Source organism: Typha angustifolia, chromosome 15 (assembly GCF_048772165.1).
Source record: "Typha angustifolia cultivar Huaian chromosome 15, ASM4877216v1, whole genome shotgun sequence".
Classification (NCBI taxonomy): domain Eukaryota; kingdom Viridiplantae; phylum Streptophyta; class Magnoliopsida; order Poales; family Typhaceae; genus Typha; species Typha angustifolia.
Genome location: NC_133253.1, coordinates 14,738,213 through 14,757,110, shown reverse-complemented (window position 1 = coordinate 14,757,110; position 18,898 = coordinate 14,738,213). Strand labels below are relative to the sequence as shown.

Sequence of the window (18,898 nt, the reverse complement as noted above, 5' to 3'; positions counted from 1 at the left end):
AAATTGATTAGGTTAAATGGTTTCGGTTGGGATGACAATATCAAAGTCCTGCCGTTGTGATAGGTCATGTAATGTTTTCTCATAATATTTTCAAATATATATATATATATATATAGCCTCCTTCCTTTTGTCTTATTTTTATTTCGACCCCTCTCTTTTTCACCTATCTAAATTGACTCATGCTTTTTATTATAAGTTTTTCAAAAAGCCACCTGGTTAGCTTTGGTACCTTCGCCATGACCAAAGAAGTCATAAGTTCAACTCTAACATCAAATAATATTGTGGAGAAATTGTTTAGTGGTTAGTGATTTGGTGGCTTAGCTTGATTCGGTTGATGGCTCGATAGTGCGGTTAGTTTGAAGCAGCTCTCAGTGGTGTTTGGTTCGAAGCAATTGTTTTATGACGCATATGGCTTAAAGCCTAGACTAAGTAGCTAAAAGCTTGGTGATGCCTATATGCCTCTGTATCTAGGGAGAGTTAGCGCTTTGTCTAGCCCATATATAACCTTTGGGCTCATGAATGATAAAAAAAATATATTTAAAATATAACTTCTAAAAGGAAGATTGCCTTTTATACTTTACTAATCCAGTGTTTTCTCAAATTTTCATTCTTACCGAGGATCATCTCGACCATTCTCTCTTTAGGGTAAGGAAGAAGAATATCATTTTCTCACCTTGTAAAAATGAAATTTCCTTTTTGAATGTTCTTCTTTCCCTCATAAATTTCTCTTTAGAAATCAAGAACCCATCTTAGGTTTTACATTAGTATTCTACGAAATTATTTTCTTCCTTGGTTTCTATCTCATTTATGGTGCTGTGGGTTGCTAAAAATAAAAATTATCAACCGTGAACTCAAGTGTATGCTTAAACTCTCTAGTAATATAATTGGGCTCTCTAATATATATTAATTTTAGTTTTATTTGAGTTAATATGGTATAATATTTTATGATTATTTTCTTAGAATGTGGAAAATATATAATAGACTTAAAAGGATCTTCAAAAGATCTTATTATGGAGAAAGTCAATTGCCCATGTGGTAGAGGGTAATGTAAAATACGAATTTCAACAACTAAAAAAAATTAGAGTTAATTCTCTTTTCACTCCCTGAATTATCACAATTTTTCACAATGACCTTAAAAACTTATTTTTAGTATATAATAACCCCTGAACTATCAGAAATACCTCGATCCTTTCTGTTAGGGTTTTGTTACCTATTTTCGTTTATAATTTATCATGTGATGATCATGTGACAATAATATGACAATAATATCTTGATATGCATGTGCAAGTCATGTGCAACTCAAAAGAAGCTATTATGATGATAAAAATATCTTTAGATCTCATCATCTTCTTCAAATTTCTGTGTCATCCCACTCTCTTCTCTAAAATTTTCAATCTCCCACCTCCATTAAAAAAACTCCCTTTTTGTTCTTCAAGCTATAGCATCATATAACATGTTCTCTCATCTTCTTTTATATTTTCAAATGAAAGCTAACCCAATTCCATCTCCCTAGATCAATCATATAGACCTTAAAAGCATTTTTCCTCTCAATAATTTTGGCTCCAAACTTTCTCTTCTACCATTAAAGCACCCCTAATGAAGCTGTCGATCACCACCTACCAACCCATGTAAGAGAACCTTAAAAAAAATCCAACTAAAAGGAGACAACTCAAAAAAAGAAAAGAAAAAAGGAAGCCAACAGCTTTCCAAATCTTTGTTTCCTCCTCCTCCATGGGATTTGAGTTACTCAATGAAAACTCCCCATATTAGCATGCTCTTCGACAACCGAGGGAAAAATATGGGCTTTAGATGATGGAAGGATAAATGAACAACGAAGGGTGAAGACTTAGGACCTCCTCCTCTTTCTCTTTCTAACATTAATGGGGACAATGAAGAAATTTAAAAATATATATATTTAATATTAGATAAGTCACATATCTATTCTACCATTATAAGGGGGGCAACTTGGTTAATTCACTAATTTCGTTAATAGCATTAGGAGAGTGAGGTATTTCTAATAGTTTAGGGGGTCAATGTGTACCTAAAAAAAGTTCATGAGGTTATTGTGAAAAATGGTCATAGTTCAGGGGTAAAAAAGAATTATCCCAAAAGAATCATAATAGGAGGTTCTTCTGTTGTATTGGAAGGAAGTCAGTATAAATTCTAGAGTTACTATGATCTCATTGTATTATCCCATTACCATATAGGAAGTCCTTATTCATCTATGAGTTATTAGAATAAGATATTGTTGAAGGTTCTAGATGCTTGAATTCCACAAACAACAACTATGTATATGATTAATATTGAATGGACCAATTTATGCTCAATATTTTGCTGACTAACTACATATAATATTAGTGCCGAAGGCATCTATTAGTTTCAAGAATATAGTGAATTCTTAGAAACATTGAACATTATTAGTAGAACATCGAATAGTTAATAAAAGAATCAAAAGGAGGAGAAATAAATACAACTTAAATCATGCCCAACTTGATGCAACAATTTGATTATTTTTATGGATCTTAATTCTGAGCTGCTACTGGAATCTAAAATAAGTTCGAGACTAGCATAGTCAAATCCTACTACTTTTAAGACAACCTCAAAAAATAAACATATAGCTTGACAACATTGAATAACTATTATAGCAGCATTCAATAGTATAGCTGGTAATACTTTGTTTATATAACTTACTTTACAAAATTTATCACATAATTTTGGAGCAGCTGCACCCATTATCATATTAAAGATAAAAGGAAGAAATTAAACGTAAGATAAAAAGAAGTAAATTAGCAAACTAACAAAGTTAGAATTCAGTAGACTGAACTGAAATTAATTATTACAAGCAAATTAAATATACCTTAACTACTGAATGCTTCTTGCAAATATATGCATTGCTCACATAATTGTCAATGTCTATATGAGCATTCTAGTATGTCCAATTTGACCATACATCGCTCTTCCTTCTCTTGAATCTTTGCCTCTTTATTGTCAAACCTAGTTAATAACTTTTCTTCCCATTCACGCTTTCTTGTTTTCCTGAATAATATATATTGAAATCAATAGAGTATGAACACCTTTTCACATGTCAATGTGTCTTCGTCTTCTATTTATCGTTTGCATTATTTTTTGCTTAATATTATTAATAAGATCAATATATGGGCAACTACGATCATCCAAGATAGATCTATTAAGATATTCTAAGCCGTAATTTGTGAAATAGTGGACCTTCTCTGTTATAGTTATTTACCTTCTCATTTTGTGCTATAATTCAATCTCTCGTAGGCTTGGACAAATCTTCCAAGGATTTTATCTCATCTTTCCATAATTAACCACGTATAGTTTAGCTGTCATTGCATGAATTTTCTATAAACTCTAGCAAGAAACATTTTACGAATTTTTTTTTAAAAAAAAAAGTGTTTGGAGCATACTCACTGCTTAGCTTCTAAGGAAACCTCACTAATGGCGGCATCAAACCCTTTTTGTCCATCAGATATAAAATATTAAATTAGCAACATGTCTGATGCCTTCTTTCAAATATTCTAGGAACCACTTCTAATTATAACCACTTTTCACATCAATCACTACATATGCTATAGGAAAATTTTAAAATTACTATCTCAAACTGTCGCTACTAATACCTCACCGAAGTATTTACCTTTCAAATAGAGGGCCATGGTCCTTTAGAGGACTTTTGCTCAACCTCATCCCTTAGTGGTCAAACTTTTAGCCTCTCGTGAAGAGATCAAAATGGCCACGGTCTGAATCTAGTATTTGGCTCTATTTCTGTTGTGTTAATATATTGTGATTTTTGGAGAACTCCTAATTGCTTCTACTTATAGATTTAAATATTATATAATTCAATTTGGACTCTATTAGAATCGCTAGTGAAAATGCCTATTTAAAAGTAGTAGGCCTCAAGGCATTGACCTCAACTTGAATGTCAATGCTGAGCCCCGCTGATGAATGTGCTCTTCAGAGCTAAATTTGACCAGTTTGTGACACGGCTGTGGATCTATTTGAACTCCTCATGGTAAACTCTCCTCTTGATAACCTCGAACTATTGTTGATTAAATCAGCTTAGTCCACATTATTTAAAAGTCCTTATATTGGGTCAAATTGAACCGAGCACATATCGCATCAACAAATATCTATCAAGACTCAAATGGTTGAGTTCGATTTGTCGATTGGTACCACATGATTGCCACACCATCTAAGTGAAATGATACGAGCTGGGGCTGCAAGCAAGTTCACGAGTATGACTTGCATTGAGTTGAGTTTGCATGTAAGTCCAGCTCATACTTGGGCTTAAACTTATGCTCATGGTTCTAAAATTTGGTTGCACAAAGTGATCAAACTGGTTCGCAAAAATTCAATCTGTCATGAGATTCATACACTTTATCTCGTCTATAGAATTGCCTAATCCTAAAGCCTTAGGGGCAGCACCACTGGCCATAGTAGCCTCAATGCCAGCTTGACAGGGTTGCTGGCTAGTGACAGTCATTGTCTCGCTGGTCCTCACGATAGTGGAGAATAAAAATCAAGCTTAGGCTCAATTTACTATAGCAACAATCATGACGTATCACTGACAAATCCACCAAGCCCTGGTGGCTATGGATGGTGCCTAAGGCCCCACTATAATGGAGTCACGGCAGCGGAGAGCCTCAACAAAGTCCTTAGATGAAGGGATAGCTTGCAATGGAGGTAGCTATGAACTCAACCACCCGAGGTCGCCGACAATTGCAGCAACCACCATTGGCCGACAGTCGAGCAAATAAAGCTAGCCGTAGTGGTCGATGGCTGTGGAAGCATCGAACCTAAGGCTACTAGCTGTGGGTTTATTGTAATATGAAGGACCGTCGATGACGGTCTTTCAGCTAATGTTGGTGTAATTAGAGGTCATATCTTAGTTGTGAAGGTCCCAAGGGAGAGACTAGTACTAGTGATTTGGTGAAAAACTAGGGTTTCGAGTCCTAGCTTCCACCATGGCTGGAGAAGACAACGTGGGTGCAATCGTAGGTGCACGATCCTATTATCCTCCTCTAGGTAGTGAAGTTTAAAGTTATATTTATATGGGTTATTGTAGGGGACTTCCGAAGCAGTTCAAAAAAATTTCTTAAGTTGTTATATAAGGCTTCATAGGCTTTCAGAGAAGTGACAAAAGAGTTGATGGTACTAACAATTTTTACTTTTCCTTCTAACTATTTGGGGAGAGTATCTAGGCCTTCCCCCTCGAATTGGGCCACTAAAGAGCCCAAATAGAACTGTATAATTGATGAATCATTACTATGCGAAGGAAATGACATTGTCATTGTTTGGGGTTTTACGTAAATGCCACTAAAAACTTTCGATATATTATAATTATTTTTTTTACTATTTTAGAGTTGCCTTTATAGTTAGCTTTTAACATAATATTCCTAATAGATTATTACTAAAGTTTATAAATGTATATAAATAATTAAAATATCCCCTTTTCAAGTTCAAAGTGTAAAGTATTTATTAATAATTTTTATCTCGTATGAAATGAGATATATTTTATTGTACTATGATGTTGGGTATTATATTATTGTTAAACTATTTTTAAGGGAAAAATAATTTTTTATATATCTAAATTGTATTGTAATCATGATTAATTAGATTTAACTAACTAAATATTATTTTTAAAGAGCACAATGATTTTGGTGGTAATTATGAAATTTTGAAGAATATAATGGCAGCTATGATATTTTGAATTTTTTTTCTCGATATACCATCACATAAATAGTTATAATCATTAGTTAGATAACTAGATCAACTCTTCTAGAAAATAAATCATAATGGGCTCAAACCACATATATAGTACTCTAGTGAAAAATTTACCGTATATTAACCCCAACATGAATAGGAGAAACTTAACCCATACTTCTGCCATAAGTTGGTAAAACACAATCACTAAGCTACCTTGGGAGGAATAGAAATCACTTGATCCTCGCAAATTTGCAATAGTATACAAGACTGTCTAACTATATCATATTAGTTTAAGAATGAGAATTTTATAATTTAATTATATTTAATTTTTGTCGATTTGTATTAACAGACTTATGTGTTCACGGATATATAAATTATTAGCATTTTATAATAATAAAATATGTATCAACCCTAGAAAATATATGCCCTAAGTTTGATATGCTAAATAGAAGAACCAAATATAATTAAATTGTAAAAGCCCCATTTGACAAACAAGTAAGCACATTAATTCAACACATCTCTCTCATTAATTTGTAACTTGCACTTGCGTTGATGACTTGATGAGGGTAAGATGATTGTCATGCATCTTTCTTTTGTCTCACTTGTACTATTGTTCCAATAATAACTCTACACATATTATTATATCTCTCGTGATTTATCTCGTTCTAGGAGATGACATCCCAACAACTACATTTCCACATGCCATTTAAATACCTCAGGTTTTCTGCCTCCTCTCCCACACACACAGAGAGAGAGAGAGAGAGAGAGAGAGAGAGAGAGAGATCCAAGAAACTACTGTAGTAGTGGTGAGACCAATATATGTGGGTGAACTGGAGGACCATACAAAGGAGAGGGCATTCACCAGCATAACATAGCATTAGAAGCTGGAATCCATCAGTCATCAGAGAATGGCCTACGACGGGAAGCTCGTAAGAAGCTTCAGCCGCATGGATCCGCAAAAGTTTTGGCTCTGGTTGGTCGCAGGCTGTCTTCTGATCACAGTGGCAATCTTCTCCATGTCCAAGTTCGACGAAATCCATGCTGCCATTTGTCAGTTCATAATTCCTTGCTCGGTTATTCTTTTCACTAGATATGTATTCTCTTATACTCTGATCTCTTTTTGCAGTGAATTCGCCGCCGTCGTCGTCGTCAACAGATGTGGCCTCTTCTAATCATCTGGTAGAAGCCAATGATAGTTCTGAACAGCCAGGTAAGTGAGGCAAAATACTCACTGATGTTATTAAGCCATATAGGGGAACGAAACAGAGTAAGAATTTTGTTTTTATGATTCAGATATGGAACAGAAAAATGCAACGTTGGAGAGCAATGTCAGATGCGAAGATGAAGAGCAGAGATCGCTTGTTTGTAAAGGGAAAGATGAAATTGCGACAAACGGAAGTACCTCCTCTATAGTATCTGATTCTCCTTCAGTTAGTAAAGACTCTTTAAATGGTACTCAACAATTAGGTAACTTGACTACTGAAGCTCTTCTCTTTTTCAGATGATACATTGTTAGTTCATAATTAGTATTCGCCGTCCAACAATCTGGACTGTGGAGTCCACTGAGTTCTTTCTTGCTACATGTTGCAGATAGCTTGGATGAATTGCAGGAAGTTGGTACAACATCTGAACAAAATTTAGGCTTATTAGAGAATGCTACTATTGTTGAGAACAATTCGTTTCAGAGAACAATTACAACTGATGACAAGCAGCAAGGTAGCAAAGTCTGAGCTATTTTTATTGGAGAAATTGGTTAAGTTCGAAAATTTTAACTTGAAATAGTCGATTATGGGCCGGACATGTGATTCATCTCACTGAATTCAGTTTTACTCTGCAGTACCTTGAATTGAAGTCCATGCTATTGCAGAAGTTCCATGACTAACTGTTCTAATGTTTACTTTTCTTTTCTTTTTTCGTTTTTGTTTGAAGATGGAAAAAGAGAAGATGTCAAGCTCAAGTGGAAGCCAATGTGTGATGTCTCTAACAGAAGATCAGATCTCTGCGAAATTGAAGGTGATGTTAGAATTTTGGGGAGCAACTCCACCATAATTTTAGTTACTTCACCTGAAATGGATGGCCTAGATAGAAATGAAGTATGGCGGATTAAACCTTATCCTCGCAAGCCGGATAAAGCAGCCATGGCTCATGTTAGGGAAGTAACCTTGAAAACAATGAACAATTATGCTGAAGCGCCTCAATGCACTGACAACCACGATGTACCTGCCATTGTTTTCTCGGATCGTGGGTACACCGGAAATTACTTCCATGACTTCACCGACGTGTTAGTCCCTATTTTTGAAACTTCTTACCAGTTTGATGGAGAGGTCCTATTTCTTATCACAGATTTTAAGCTTTGGTGGATTGGCAAGTACCTTCCAGTATTCAAAAATCTTTCGAGATACGAGCTCATTGACATTGATAATGATAATAGAGTTCATTGCTTTCGACATGCAATCATCGGTTTGAAAAGTCACGACGACTTCACTATCGACCCTTACAGATCACGCAATGACTACTCCATGGTCGACTTTACAAAGTTTATGAGGAGAACATACTCGCTTAAGAGAGACTACGTGATGACAATCGATGCAAAAACTGATAGGAAGCCAAGGCTACTAATAGTTGCAAGGGAACGAACGAGAAAATTTGTGAACATAAAGAAGATAATCAGCATGGCGACGAAGTTAGGCTATGAGGTGGTTGTATCAGAGGGTCATACAGATGTGGCTCAATTCTCGCAAGTCGTGAACTCATGCGACATAATGATGGGTGTACATGGGGCAGGCTTAACGAATATCGTCTTCCTACCAGTGAATGCAATCCTAATTCAAATAGTCCCTTGGGGTGGACTAGACTGGGTTGCAAGGACTTACTTCAGACAGCCTGCAATGGAGATGAACCTGAGGTACATGGAGTACAAAATTATGGCAGAAGAAAGCACACTTATAGATCAGTACCCTAGAGATCATGCAGTGTTTAAGGATCCTGAGTCAATTCGCAGACTTGGATGGAACTCTCTGAAGGAAGTGTTTCTGGACAAGCAAGATGTGAAGCTGAATCTGAAGAGGTTTAAGCCTGTTCTTCTGAAAGCCCTTAAGCTTCTCTATTCTAAGTAAATTATTAGTTAGTTCAGTTATACTTTCTTCTTTATAGTCTCTTATATGAAAATTTATCTAGAGATTCATCCATTTTTCTCCATAGTGTGCAAGAAAGATTTCAGTTATACTGTATTCTTTACCTGAAGTATAACTAATAATTGTACTAATTATTAATGCAAGATTGGCTGAATTGGATTATGCCGCGCAATCTGCTTAATGATGTCTTGCTGGAAACCAATGTATCAAATCTACTTTACAGTATGAAAATATGAAGTGATTCTTTTCAAATCTTACTTATAGTAACTCACATAAAGACAAGATGTCTCAACTATTGCTAGTGATGGTGAACTTGAACTTGAGACACTAAAATACAGAGTGGCAAGATCTATGGCATGGTAAATAATGCCCTAAACTTGCAAAATGATAAGCATAAGTGACGCTTCATAAATAATACTCAAGATTGATAGTATCAATAACTCATCATCTTACTCAAAACCCCTTTACAATTACCCTTTCATGGAATTAACATTCTCATCTTTATCTGCATCAATGAATCACACTGCGGCCGACGATTCTCCACCATGTTGAATTTGATCCAGAATACAAACACCACCCACTGATGCCTTGGTAGGTGCCAAACTTTTACAGTAGAAACCTTACTAGCTGTCTAGTGGAATATGTGATGTCTGTATACGTGCAGTGGTCCCTTAGTACTTTGTTTTCATGTGGCCAATTTGATGAGACCTTGGAAAAAATAAACTTTATGCTCATTAGTGCAACAATTGGAAGATGATCACTTGCTGCATTACATTGTTGCATCTCTGACCAGAGTAACAAAGTGGGGTCTAGTGATCTCTGAACCTGACCTGCAGTTTTTCACAAAGGGCTTGAAATGGGCCTGCCATGATGTTGGCTTTGCAGTTGTAGACCCATAACCAGATCTTGGAGTCATTATTATACTCTCTCTCTCTCTCTCTCTCTCTCTCTCTCTCTCTCTCTCTCTCTCCCTCTCTCTATCTCTCTCTCTCTCCCCCAATATATGTTTCATCTTTTTACTCCTTTTTTGAAAGAGAAATTACTTTACCTTTTGAAGGCCTATCTGTATCTTATCATAATCTGTCATGCAAAGGAGATGAAGTCTTTTGGGCCTTGGGCCAGTGTCACTCTCCATCCATGGCGACATTAATTGGTCCTCATTTTGTTGCCCATGATGAACTTTAATAAGAACTGCAATCAATATCACATTTAATTTATGCGGAATGATTCAATTACGAAGTTGAATTCCATGTGAATCCATGGAAACTTCTTGGCTTTTGACAACTTGGGCAAAAACATTAGCTTAAATCACGGAGAAAGAGCCAGTCCTCTCTGTTTAAAAACAACTTAGAATTTTATGGCTCAATTACCACTTGTTATTGAGACCTAAAATTAAGGCGACATCACCTGCATTTGGTAGTCAAACCTAGTAAGATGGTATTCTTTTTTTCATCAAAAGTGGCCTAAAATTAGGCAATGCACAAGTGGGTCTTTACACGCCTTTCAATCGAGATCCAGATGCTGACAAGATGATAATTAATGGGAGGAAGAGGCCATCGGTTTCAGATTTAATAAAATTAATGGGGTTATCAATCAATCAATCAAATTCCCTTGTCTACATGCATGAGAGTGTCATTTTGGTCCCAAAGAATAGATAGATAGAGAGAGAGAGAGAACATATATATATTATATATAATATATATATATAGTACCTACCAGCACTGTTAGAATAGGATGTGAGACAATCTATTTACTTTACACATTACCGTATGAATGCGTGATTTTTGTTTGGACGGAATGAAACCGACGGAGGGAAACGCGGATCTGTTGGCAGACAAGCTGTAGCATTGTTTATCTTTTAGAGTTCTTTTTTAACGTAATTACTGCAAACTTTTAAAATACCATAATTGCTGGTAAATTCTTCTTCTTCTTTGTTCCCTCTTGAGAGGAAAGGTAAATTCTCATTCATGGTTGATGATTCGCATGCGAGTTTAATACAAGTACAGTAAAGAGGAAGTAGGAAAGATACCTCTATAATAAAGGCCTCTAGCCTTGATAATGACTTAAAATTAACAACAGATATTAAACCTAATAGGGCTACAGTAATAATGTAAAAGGGCAGCCTAAAGTATGAACTTCTATTCAACAAAGAAAATCTTGATAAGAACAGGTATGCAGACCGAGCTCGATCCAATTGCCAACGATCGCATCTCATGGTGGCAAATGCATAAATCACTATTAGGACTTTATTAAATAAACTATTTGTATAAAGATCCTCGAGTAATTGGAAACCACTAATGTACTGAACCGTTCAGAATCCTACGTATCTATATCAAAGTTATAAGAACTTTGTCTTTATGGTTATTGAGACGAAAGATGATCAACCTCGAAGGTTACTAAGGTTTAAAAACCTATCGCAGAAAGTAACGTATCATGGAATCTAACGAGTAAGATTGGTATAAATTGACTCATGAGATCGACGGGTGATTTATAAGTTTTTTGTTAACTATTATAGATTTAGTTATATAATTTTGATTTAAGTTTGGATATGTGATTTTTTTACCAGAGGTTTTTACATATAAAAAAATTATGTTCGTGATTATTTTTTATTTATTTTTCTGTATATTATTATAGAAAGCGTGTGATAGATTCTATCTTATAGGCCGTTTATTATATTTTTTTTTTAAATTGGTATTGTAGTATACCTAAGAATCCACATAAGTTTATTTTTTATTACCAACTCAATTATTCTATGGAATATTATTATCTAAATTTTTATGAGGATTGGACCAATATATGTAGGTCGTCATAATGTTTTGGGTAGACTTTCACTATCAAACTTTGTAAAGTGACGAGCGTAGTGCTGATATATATATATTTATAGGGGCCGTTCATGTCATTTAGATAGATATTCTTTTATGACAAAGAAACATCATCACGTTGTAATTAAAGGGAGGTGGGTGTCACCGCCCAATCCATGCTAATGAATCACGTTGTAGTAATAGATCAATGTTTCTTACGTCGGTATTTGAAGTGATATATGCTGAGAATAGGGTGGTGGAGTATATCAAAGCAGTACCCACCTTTCTAGACTTTATGATTTGGGTCCATGCTAGTTGGAAGGGCGGTTCCTGCGACGGCCACCAAAGTTAGAATGATCAATGTTCTTGAATTACAGTGCTAATCCTATCTATGGGGAAGCTTTTGAAAGAAAAGAAAAAAAAATGTGAATCCTTGGATATGTTTTTATAATACCAGTTGAGAAAACTTAAGGAAACTTAATAGGACATTAGATCTATTACACGCAAATTTATATAGCATGAGAAGATAATTTTAAAAACAAAGATTTTTATGTGAAGAAATTTTAAATAAAGTAAAAAAACATACGGATTCAAACTTGGGTTTTTATCGATCATGGAAATATGTAGTAGTTATAAGAAGCTTATAAATCGACCGTTGATCTCAATAATTCAATCTGTAACAATTTTATTAGCTAGACCTCGCGATATACAGCTTTCCGTGGTAGGTTTTCAAACTTTAATGATACTCTATATGAATAATTTCATCTCAATGATCATCGAGACGTAGTTTTTTTAGAACTGATGTAGATGTGTTAAATTAATAGATTAGTTTACTTAGGATTAGATTATAACCCGTTTATATATCTCTTAGAAATATAGTGAGATATTCTTTCAAAGATTCTTTGATGATTCTCTTAGAGATAAAGTAAAATATTTTTTAAAAGATCTTCACAAATTTTCTTAAGAATAATATGAATATCTAGACAAATAGGTTTCTAAAATATTTCATGCACTAGTAGTTTCGACTTAAATCCATGGAACCGTCTCTATAAATTTGAACAACTTCTAGGGTGCATTTGAATTGCCTTTTCAATGCCTCTATATATTCAATTCAAACAATTTCTATGGTGTACTTAAACGGGCTAAGTGGACAGTTGAATGCAGGATTGGCATCTCCAAGCCTTATGAGTATTTTTTTTCATACTACTATAATAGTTATAACTCTGTTTGAGCACTTCAACGATGATTTTAAAATTATTTGAATATTTTGACTTAAAATCTAAACTTAAAAATCTTCAATTTACATCTTCAAATCACTTATATATATATATATATATATATATATATGAAAATTAATTTTAAAGTCAATGTATCATAACTTGTGCATATATTTATACATAAAATTTATATATATTTTTTGAAACAAGATTTATCAATTATATGAGTACAGCTTTTGCTATCTAAGTGGAATAAAGAAGACAATTATGAGTAATGGTAAGCATTCTACTTGGATCTTCAGTGATTCTCTAACGGTTGTGCAAATAATAAACGGATTGGTGGAAATGGTTGAGTAGCGAATCTACTATATAGTTATGAAAGCAAAGAACATTTTATCTATTGGAAATATCATGTATTTAAACTTGAATATTTTAAAAACTTTGAGCCCAGATTTAAGAGGGGTTTACATATTATTAATAATAGATTATTATGATAAAAGAGCTCAAAGAGTACTTTAATATTATATATTCACTTATTTAAGTTTATGAAGAGAAGTTAATAAAAATTAGTTTGGAAGTTGCTATCATGACAAAAGAAAATAAAAATAAGTGAGTTTAACTATATATTAAATATTTGAGAAATGTTGGTAGGGTATTAAGTCTCAACATCCTCATGGGCTTTGAGCCCCAAAAAGACTACCTATTTTGTGGGTAAAGAAATATATACAAATCAACTAACCATGCACGCCATCCAGCTCGACTCAGCTTGGTTCCCACTTATGGGCCAAGTTTGAGTCTTTAAATTTGCCTTCAATCTGCTTCCTTTTGAATGCAAGACAGTCATTGTGTCTTGGAGAATTAGTATTAAAGAAAATGTCTAATATTAGACTCGACTATACTAAATTTTACATTTTGTAATCTATAAATTTATTTAATATTTTTAACTCATTTTGAATCAAATTTTCTGACTGTTAGAATTATATTCTTAATGCCAATATTGTCTCTACATCTCTACATTCATATTTGTAGGGCTGTCAAAATATATATATTCTTAATACCAATATTGTCTCTACTTCTCTACATTCATATTTGTAAGGCTGTCAAAATAAATGAGCAGCTCAGGCTCGGCTTGATTGAAGCTTGAACTCGGCTCGATTCTACTGGAGTTGAGCAGAGCCCGAGCTACTCTAGAAGGCTCGAAAATAATTTTGAGCCAAGCCTGAGCTGGAGTCGGCTCGTTATGCTCGGTATAAAAGAAATAAGTCAAACCTAAATAAACCCCTAATTCCTAAATCTCAATCTTCCTACCGCTGCTCCCAAATTCCTCCACCGCGGCCTGCCAGGTGGAGGCGAATGAGCATGGCCCCTTCGAGCGCATCGGAGTTCTACACGCGTCACTCCATCTCCCACTACTCATCCTCCTTTGTTAACCCGAACGGGCTTCACATCTTCATCCACGGCTTCACAAGGGAGTCGAACTGGACAATCTAGCTGACGACGGTCCACTTCGCTAAGGCAGGGTTGGTGGTAGGCGCCCTCGACCACCGAGGCCACGGCTTCTCCGAGGGTCTCAACACCCACATCCTTAACATTGAGCCAGTCGTCGATGATTACATCGCTTTCTTTGTCGCCTTTCACTCTGATTACCCGGCGTCGCTACCATGTTTCCTCTATGCCAAGTCGCTGGGCAGCGCCATCGCACTGCTCACTCACTTGCGTGGGAAGGATCCCGAGTATGCCAGGCTCCTCTAGGGTTGGGACGGGGTGGTTGTCCTCCTTTGCCAAGTTGCCGCCTCATCCTCCTCCATCAACTTGGGCTCGATTTGGCTCAATCTAGCTTGATTTGGCTCGGCTTGAATGAGGCTTGATAATAGGCTTATTTCAGGCTTGAGCTTGGTTTGGGCTCGGTCTGGCCCAGCTCGAGCTCGGCTCGAGTTGAACTGAGTCGAACCTGAGCAGAATTATAAGGCTCGAAAGTAATTTCGAGTTGAGCCTGAGCCAGAGCCGACTCGCTTAGGCTCGGCTCATTTACAACCCTACATATTTGTTACACCAGTAGAGTAAACAATGCTCTGGCTTACCATTTAGCCAAAATTGCGCTATGCAATCAATAATATAAAACTTGGACTAATTCCAAGTTGTATTTTCTATTTAACTTTTGATCATCAATAAAGTTAGTCTATAAACTTTTTCTTAAAATAAGGAATAATTTTCTTTTTACCTTGAACTATCACCATTTTTTATAATGATCCTCTGAACTTTGTTGATACATAATGACTCCTTAAATTTTGTTAGTACATAATGTCACTCTAATGGAAGGGGTCAACAAGTGAGGTATTTTTGATAGTTCAGACAATCATTATGTATCAAAAAAAAAAAAAGTTCAGCGGATCATTGTGAAAAAATATAATAATTCAAGGGTGAAAAAAAAGTATCCTAAAAAAACAAATCTTGTGTCTTGTATTTTAGTGTGTGCTGAGAGTGTGTATATCGTATGTGTATTTCTGTGCAGTGTGAGTCGAATAAACGCATTTTGAATTAAAATGTTACTGATTTGAGATCAAATTGTCTAACTGATTGTTTGAAATGCAAGAGGAATTAGTAGTTCTGTTTTGAGCTTCATGTGGTGGAAGTTTGGGGAGGAGACAAATTGTACAAATTGTAGAGATAGGCTCTCACTCCTTTCTTCGTTTCGAGAATATTTTAGCATTCTAATAATGCTCCACTTTCTTTTCTTGACTTCTCTCTTTAAGGTTAATATTAGATTTGATTAATTGTTAATATACAAATGAGAGTTTTTTCCAACTTCTAATGGAAACAACAATAATTTCCTTAGGAATTCTGTTTTCCACACTGATCCAATCCACAAATACATATTGTGTGCCCTCTAACCTTAGAGCTTAGAGTTCGGTTGTGCCATAAGAAAAAAATTGAATTGAAATAAAATGAGAACTTATTTCAACTTAAAGAAAATTTGTATTCAAATTCAAATTTTGTGTTTAGTTGTAAACAGAGGAATAATTATTAGAATAAAAATATGGGGTAGGATAGTGTTTGATTCAGATAGTTAGAACAAGGGATTAAAATAATTAAATTAATCTAATTGCCCTTTTCCCTGTTTATTATTTCTTTTTTCTTTTTTGAGAAAGATAGAAAATATGTTTAAAATTTAATATATGTTATAAATTTATCATACAACTTCTATATTACCTTCTCATAGTTATTTTTACAATATTTGGCTAAAATTAATTTAACTTTATTTATCATAATTTATACAATGTAAATACTATTATGAATAGCATCACAAAGGGAAATTCCATAATTTAATTCGATTATATATTTGATTTGATTTAACAAAGTATAGACTAGTCAAGATTCAATTCAATCTTAATTCAAATTTGGTTTAAAATATGCTTTAATCTTATTAATCGAGCAATTTAAATAGGCTCAATTGAAAAATAATCAATTCAAGATTTGATCCTTTAGCTTATGCTCGAAATTATTCTTTCAAGCCAAATTAGGGTGGTGCTTGGCTCAATCAAGCCCAGCTACAAATGGGCCTACCTCTATCTTCTTATAAGCCACTGTGTCTCAAATTCAATGCTACTAATGCCTTTGTAGATGTCTTGCCTTTGTAGATGCCTTGCTTACAAACTATATAAGGACATCAAGATGATATAATACCCTCTTTATGATGTTATGACATATATTCTTATATAGCTACCATCTACATGCATGAATTGATCTACACAAATATTTATCATATATTCTTATATAGCTACCATCTACATGCATGAATTGATCTACACAAATATTTATCTTCCGCGCCGACCCTAGCACTCTGCTAGGACTCGATCATCGTCTTTTCCCCTTGCATGAGAGGTTCTCCTCACTGACCTTCTCTCTTCTCCCCTCCTCTAGGCGGCATGCTAGGGGAGGAGAGAGGCTTTCTCCCAAATGGCTTTTCTCTTCCCTCCCTCTTTTCTTTCCACCTCCTTTTTCCCCATACTCGTTGGGTTAGGGGTTAGCTAGATGAGTGGGTGGTGGTGCCAAGCCGCCTAGGCCAGGCCCGTCACCTCCTCCTTCTCCTACTCCGGTCCTCCTTTGCCTCTAACTTCGCCGATCTCTCACTCTGCCCTCTTCTCGCCCTATCTTTGTCAGAATCTCACTCCACCCTCTTCTCGCCCCTTTCCATCAAACCCCAATACTCAGTGGTGCAGCCTCTGTTCCAGCCGTTCCCCTCCGGTCTCCGCTAATGGAAGTTCTTGACCCTTGTTGTGGTTTCTATGGCTCTTGCTCCACCTCCACTATCGCCCTCGTGCTGTGGTGGTTGCTACCACCTTCGACTTGTTAGAGCTCCAGGCTGCGACCTAGTCGGCCTCCTCTGTCGTCGCCATCCCCCACCATGCCCTGCCCCGTCTCATCCCTTGTTGAGCCTCCTCTATTGTGGCTGTTGTCGCTGGTGGATCCGCCATTACAGTTGTTGGGTGGTTATCTTGTCGTCGTGCTGAGTCCTACTGGCAATAGGGTTCTATTAAGAGGTAGAATTTGGTTTGGTGTTTTGATCGAAGTTTGCTCGAATGGTTTGGTCGGCCTCTATGCGTGTTGGATCTATTTTGGCATGTAAAAATCATATGACGCCAACCCTTTGCTGAAAAAAGCTCTAAATCTAAGTCTCTTGCAACTGTTTTTCTTTATAGGCTAGTCTTTATAGACCAAAAGAGAGGCTTATTCTAGGGCCGATGTCCTATCCCCTCCATTTTATTTTCTGCACGAGTACTTATATGTTACATACTGATACTCTAGATTAATTGTTGGTCAGTCTGTATTTCAGCCAAGAATGAAGCTTGTTTCAGGATGTTATCCTATCTCCCCTTCTTATATTATATATCATGTTGTAACCACTATTTTAAAGTTTAATGAATCATTTGTCAACGGACTTTTTTTCGAAAAAATAAAAACATGAATGAATGTGTTCTTATATATTCTTTTTCTAATAACTATATGCAAAAGAAAAGTAACACTAATAGAAAAGCCTCAAAGCAGGAATTCTAAAGAAATTAGGACATCTAAATATTCTTAAAAACTTATAGAAATTATCATAATAACTTGAGTAAGACCGAGTCCGATTAGATCTCCACTTCCACAAGAGATCGAACTGGGTGTTTTGTTGGGTAGTGTCATGCTTTAGAAGCTGCATGCAGGAGTGTATGCTTGCCCTGAAGTTAATTGCATGCTTCCAAGGTTCTGAGCCCCTGAGGACAATCAATAACTGCGTCCTGGAAGGAATCCTTCAAGCTGTTTTACTGCGGTCATTTTACAAAGGTTCATAGAATTCCTTTTTGTTTGCTTGTGGGAAGAAGCAACAACCAAATCAAAAGGCAATTAATTATTAAATGAATCACGATCCTTCCATGCACCTACCTGAATGAAGTACGACGTTACGATTAGCAGCAGCTTCCAATGAACTTTCCTATTGTAATTAAATAGCTTAGATGGTAGGTCCATCGCTTTGTTATCATAACCCCTCATCGATCATTATTCATCATAGCCTATAACTTTCAGAAGAAATTCTTGTTACTATCCATCGCAACTATTACCATTCCTTATTTTTTTTATAATTAATTGAATAAGTACCTGGGCTAAGTGAACAAGACACGTTAACGATATTTAATTACACCACTACTTTTTAGTTATTTAATTTTGAAATTAATAAACTATTTTTTTATTAGCTAACGGTTAAATTTTAAATAACAGAGTATCTATATAAATAATATATATGCATGTAAATATTAATTTTAAAAGGGTATAAACATGGATGGCTTGTCCTTAAATTTACCGTGACACTTTCATAGAGCGGACAGGCACAAAACACCATGCAAACCTTTAAAAAATTTCGTGTCATAGATGCCGTGGCATTACCGAATCCATTCCAACTTCTATTGGTTCCACTTCCACAGAATCCGATTCCCCTCTAAAAGAAGAGTTATCTCATGGGTCCATGCGATTTTTACCAAACTAG

At 35.5% G+C, this 18,898-nt stretch overlaps 1 protein-coding gene across 1 annotated transcript; it reads left to right on the top strand.

Annotated features, from left to right (window-relative positions):
• The first annotated feature begins 6,476 nt into the window (after positions 1–6,476).
• LOC140778328 (alpha-1,3-arabinosyltransferase XAT3-like) lies at positions 6,477–9,020 on the top strand. The gene is made up of 5 exons (XM_073122983.1): positions 6,477–6,774; positions 6,851–6,934; positions 7,018–7,191; positions 7,315–7,440; positions 7,654–9,020. The coding sequence occupies exons 1-5, from the start codon at positions 6,633–6,635 to the stop codon at positions 8,838–8,840; spliced, it is 1,713 nt and encodes a 570-aa protein (XP_072979084.1). The 5' UTR covers positions 6,477–6,632; the 3' UTR covers positions 8,841–9,020.
• The last annotated feature ends 9,878 nt before the right edge of the window (positions 9,021–18,898 follow it).